At 36.4% G+C, this 2,105-nt stretch overlaps 1 protein-coding gene across 2 annotated transcripts in view; it reads left to right on the top strand.

Moving 5' to 3' along the window:
- Positions 1-2,105, top strand: part of paqr6 (progestin and adipoQ receptor family member VI) — a 37,668-nt gene that overhangs the window by 25,544 nt on the left and 10,019 nt on the right. For both annotated transcript variants that reach the window (XM_014023443.1, XM_014023445.1), the window contains exon 4: positions 386-591. In XM_014023443.1, coding sequence (XP_013878897.1) covers positions 386-591 — 206 coding nt within the window. The remainder of the gene's footprint in view (positions 1-385; positions 592-2,105) is intronic.

The raw sequence follows: 2,105 nt of genomic DNA, 5'->3' as shown, positions 1-2,105 counted from the left end.
GCTTTATTACAGTTCAAACCCTGCAGATCAGAGCTGCAGCTGCTTTAATACAGTTCAAACCCTGCAGATCAGAGCTGCAGCTGCTTTAATACAGTTCAAACCCTGCAGATCAGAGCTGCAGCTGCTTTAATACAGTTCAAACCCTGCAGATCAGAGCTGCAGCTGCTTTGTTACAGTTCAAACCCTGCAGATCAGAGCTGCAGCTGCTTTGTTACAGTTCAAACCCTGCAGATCAGAGCTGCAGCTGTTTTATTACAGTTCAAACCCTGCAGATCAGCTGCAGCTGCTTTGTTACAGTTCAAACCCTGCACATCAGAGCTGCAGCTGTTTTGTTACTCTGTATTCATTAGGAATATTAATATTTGAGGAAATCTTCCTGTTGCAGGTACTTTGTGTGGTGTTTCTGCGCTCTCTGCTCCAAGATGAACTTCCTGAACGACAGCTACACCTGGCCTCTGCTGGTCTACATGCTGCTCATCTGTATTTACCCCTTCACCTCCAGCTGTGCTCACACCTTCAGCACCATGTCCCCCGAGTCCCGCCACATCTGCTACTTCTTCGACTACGGAGCCCTCAGCCTCTACAGCCTGGGTAAAGCTCCCGCCCCGGTTTAAGAACTCTATCTGATGTTAAATAAAATGTTTGTGGTTCGTTAGGATTCATGAGTTCACACTGATGCAGCTGCTGCAGTGACCTGCTCAGGTGTGTCGAACACAAACAACCTTTACTTACAGGAAAACAAACTGTTTGTGACTAAATATTCCCACAATCAAAAGATCAGAACGTTTTATTAAGCAGTAAGATCAGTGAGTTTGAGTCTTAATTTAACATCAGAGGTGATTAGTAAAACAAGATAACAGAATCTTTTAATGTTTAAATCTAAAGATTTAAAGAAGCTCTTCTCCTCTGTTTGTTCATGATGTCCAAGTTGTTTATTATACTTTATAAATCTAAACCTTGAAGCTGACCTGGATTCTTTTGGACATCATCAGATATAAGTAGTCAGTCAGTAAACGGTGTGAAAATCTTTTTTATTTATTTATAAAAACAAAACAAAGGCTGACATGTCAGCAAAGAAAAGCTGGGAATCGTTAGGAGTTGATGAACGAGACCAGACTGTGGCTAAAACTAAAACTAAAAATAAAAATAAACAGTATGCTGATGAGTGAAGAACAGACCCAAAGACCTGTCTCTTTTCTCTGGCCTTTGAAAACCATTTGTATTATTTTTATTATTTATTATTTAATTGTTACTGATAATGAGTGAATGAATGTTTTATTACGTGTGCAGCACTTTGGTCCTGTGGGTGTTTAAAGTGCTCTGTAAATAAAGCTGGTGTGATGAGAAGGAATTGAATTGAATAGAAATAGAATAGAAATAGCCTTTTATTGTCTCGCTGAGGGGAAATTCAGGTGTCACAGCAGCATCAGTACAGAGGTTCACACAATTTACAAACTATAGACAATGCACAAAAAACGAAATTATCACTAACTAACAATGATACTACTACTACTAATAAAAATATAATAAAAGGTTGTGCAAGAATAAAAATATGTTTTGTTTTAGAGACTGTAGTTACCTATCAGAATTTGACATTAGAAATCAGAATATGCCTATTTTAAATGAAAAACACTCACAACTGTAAAGTATGACATTGCAGGTAACAGACTCAGATGTGCAAAAACAGCAGAAATGTTATTTTAAGGTTTTTAAATGGGTAATAACAGAGCAACTGATGGCTCAGATTAGTAATATAAATGAGTAGTTGTGCAAAATGATTGTTCAGATGAGTAATGATAATGAATAGTAACAGTAATGATTAACATTAACTAGTTTGGCGCCCCTCAGTGGTTTTTATTAGGAACAACATTCATTCAGTCTGATAAATATTCTAAAATATACATGAAGCCTACAGGTGCTAATGCTAATAAAATAATCCTAATCTCCTCAGTTATTGTCTTATTAAATAAACACAGTATAAATTTAATAATCATAACTCTGCTTCATACAACAGAGTGCTACAGTCACACAACGAGATTATTTATTTTGAATAATATTATTAGTAATATTAGTGACATAATGACTTTAATATCATAATATTATGA

This window comes from Austrofundulus limnaeus, unplaced genomic scaffold (assembly GCF_001266775.1).
Source record: "Austrofundulus limnaeus strain Quisiro unplaced genomic scaffold, Austrofundulus_limnaeus-1.0 Scaffold370, whole genome shotgun sequence".
In the NCBI taxonomy this organism is placed as follows: Eukaryota; Metazoa; Chordata; class Actinopteri; order Cyprinodontiformes; family Rivulidae; genus Austrofundulus; species Austrofundulus limnaeus.
Note: the sequence above shows the minus strand (reverse complement) of the source record. Positions and strands in the feature narration are given on the sequence as shown.